This window comes from Poecilia formosa, unplaced genomic scaffold (assembly GCF_000485575.1).
Source record: "Poecilia formosa unplaced genomic scaffold, Poecilia_formosa-5.1.2 Scaffold467, whole genome shotgun sequence".
NCBI classification, from domain to species: Eukaryota; Metazoa; Chordata; class Actinopteri; order Cyprinodontiformes; family Poeciliidae; genus Poecilia; species Poecilia formosa.
Window position 1 is genome coordinate 108,553 of NW_006800406.1, and position 2,779 is coordinate 111,331.

The 2,779-nt window shown below is 40.8% G+C and overlaps 1 protein-coding gene across 1 annotated transcript in view; it reads left to right on the top strand.

Moving 5' to 3' along the window:
• The first annotated feature begins 78 nt into the window (after nt 1-78).
• The window catches only part of septin5b (septin 5b), a 13,500-nt gene continuing 10,799 nt past the window's right edge, over nt 79-2,779 (top strand). Inside the window, exons 1-3 of the mRNA XM_016664100.1 lie at nt 79-332; nt 513-547; nt 2,632-2,722. Of these exons, the coding sequence (XP_016519586.1) occupies nt 290-332; nt 513-547; nt 2,632-2,722 (169 nt within the window). The 5' untranslated portion in view covers nt 79-289. The remainder of the gene's footprint in view (nt 333-512; nt 548-2,631; nt 2,723-2,779) is intronic.

The window sequence follows — 2,779 nt, forward strand, 5'->3', positions numbered from 1 at the left end:
TTAGTGTCTTTGTTTACGTGAAGACCGACACTGCCCCCACCTGGTAGCCTGGTGTATTGCTAATATAGTTTTTCTTTTTTTTCACCCACACAGCATTACCAGAACCAGGGACCGTCTGAATGCACGTCCAGGAAGACACGGTGACAGATGTACTTTTCTCCGTGTGATTCGGGTTCGTTTTGGCTCGTGTCTGCTCCCTTCCTGTCCTCGTGCCGCGGTGACGGACATTTGGTTCTGCTCTGACCTGCCTCTTCCATTCAGCCTGGCAGCATCTTCCACCGGGTCCATCATGACGTCCATCAGCAGGTACCGGAGCCGCGCGCTCCGTGCAGGTGAGCTTCCCTCAGGTGGTAGAGAACCGACACACACACACGCACACACACACACACACCGGCAGGTTGGGTGATCCAGCTTTCATGTCTGGTTCTCTCCTTGTCTTTCTCCGCTTCTCCTCCGCCTTGTGAACGGACGCGCGGCTCCATTTCTGCTGGAATTCGGCTTCGTGATGCCAGAGGATTCGGAGGTAAAGAGCACAGGGCTGATGGAGGTGTGTGAGTGTGTGTGTGTTTGTGCAAAAAATGTGTTGAAAAGACCCATCTTCAGCTGCGTGACACCGTCTGCATTTACGACAGCTGATGGAGATGATGTCGTCAAGATAGGGGGTAATGACTGAGAGCATTGAAATATGATTTATGCATGTACCTACTAATAAATAAGAATATCATGAGCTGTATCCTAGCACGTTAATAGAAAGTTGAGTGGAAGGAAAAGACGCACAGGATAACGGCAGCCTTGAGAGGACAGAAAAGAAAAGTGTAGTCAGAGAGTCAGGAAAGATTCCCTGTTATCCTGTTATCAGTCCTTAACCTGACAAAGTTTATGTTTCTATTGGAAATCAAGAGCCAGAGTGGACAGAAATATAATCCACTTTGCTTCAAGTCTAGTATGAACATTGAAAGAAAATAAAAAAAAGTAGGTGATCTAGCTTTAAAAACATTGAGTTTACTTATTACGAGTTACTAAATGAAGTTTATCCAAGTAAATATATTAAGTTTGCTAAGTTGTCATGTTAAACAATCATAATTAAAGTAAGTTTGACAAACTTAATTCGATTAAATTAACTCAGTTTTTTCTTTCAGTGATGAAGATGTTGATTGTATCTTCTATCAGGACCTGTCACCGGCCCACGCTGCCAGAAAACACAAAATGGAATTATGAAATTAAAATCCATATCTTTAGATTTCCACGTTATGAATGATACAGAAATAAAAACATTTTTCTCTCATATTCATATGTATTGTTATGGACCTGCAAAGTAAATATAATTCATGGAGTGTTCTTCACCAACTTAAAAAAAATAATGCATTACAGCTAATTGCTCAAGCTATAAATCTGATTTCAGAATTATTCAAATCAAAATTACAGCTTGAGCAAAATTAATAAAATTAGTTGAAACAAATTAGAGTTATTTTTAAAAATGTTGCTCAAAGAAACATTTTTTTCCAGTGCACTCACCGGTCCTCACCCTGCTGGTCAGAACAGAGAGGTACAGAGCTGAGACTGGATTAACTAACCAACCATATTCAGCCTGATTTAAACTAACATCTTGTTAGGTCTTATTCTGATAGGATGCTGTGCTTAAATATGCAAATGATATTCAGTCATTTTTAATTCAGGCATCATTATGCATGACCTAATTCAACTTTAGCCTCATGAATGATAGAACTGAAAAGGCTGGTTGAGCCTTTAAAGCTGCTGCCTGAACTTTGGAGTTACTTCTTCTGCTCCTCCATCTGTAAAAACTGACAGTGTCAGCGTTCTGAAGGAGAACCAGGAGAGCTGTTCTCCATTTTGAAGTCATGCATGTCTCTTTGTAGTCCAACAGTGACGGCGTGTCTGAATTCGAATGAGAGACTCAAAACGTGTCTCTGTTTCTGTCTCTCTTCTGCTTTCTTGGTTCTGATTCAACAAATGTGAGAAAAATATTGATGAGGGACACAGGTTGGACGTACTGAGACTCAGAGGGTAGAACAGTCCATGTGCCTCTGGGAAGGCATTTGAGTCCAAGTTGCCTACTGGTCTGTGTGTCGCTGAGTGAGTGTGTGTTTGTTAAGTGGGTGCAACTGGGCGAATGTTGCTTTAGTGCAACCTGCAGCTCCAGAGCTGCAAGAGGCTTCTTGGGACCTTTCACTGTGGCTAAACTTAAACCTGTTTGATTCAATTCAGTTTAGTTCAATTCAGTTCAATTTGATTCAATTCCTTAATTTAATTTAATTTAATTTAATTTAATTTATTATTATTTCAATTTACAACAAATGCCGTCTCGAGGTTATTTCAATGCAATCACACATACATTCCAGTTGATCATAGTTATGAAATATTGCATTAAGTTCAGATCATTTAAATTAGTTTTGATGTTTCTAAGGAATCCTATCAGATTTCCTTGACTCATTGACTTGCAGAGCTTCCGCAGTCTATCAGGAGTCCTCTCTCTGCATCCTCACTGCATCATAAAGTGTGTGGGTGTGTGTGTGTGTGTGTGTTTGTGCGTGTGTGTGTGTGCGCGCGTGCGCATGCGTATGTGGGTGTGTGTGTGTGTGTGTTGTAACATCACTGTTTGCTTGTCTCTAGGACAAAGAGTATGTGGGTTTTGCGACACTGCCCAACCAACTGCACAGGAAATCAGTGAAGAAAGGCTTCGACTTCACACTCATGGTGGCGGGTGAGCATTTTGGTGATCTATAGTATATATATATATATATATATATATATATATATA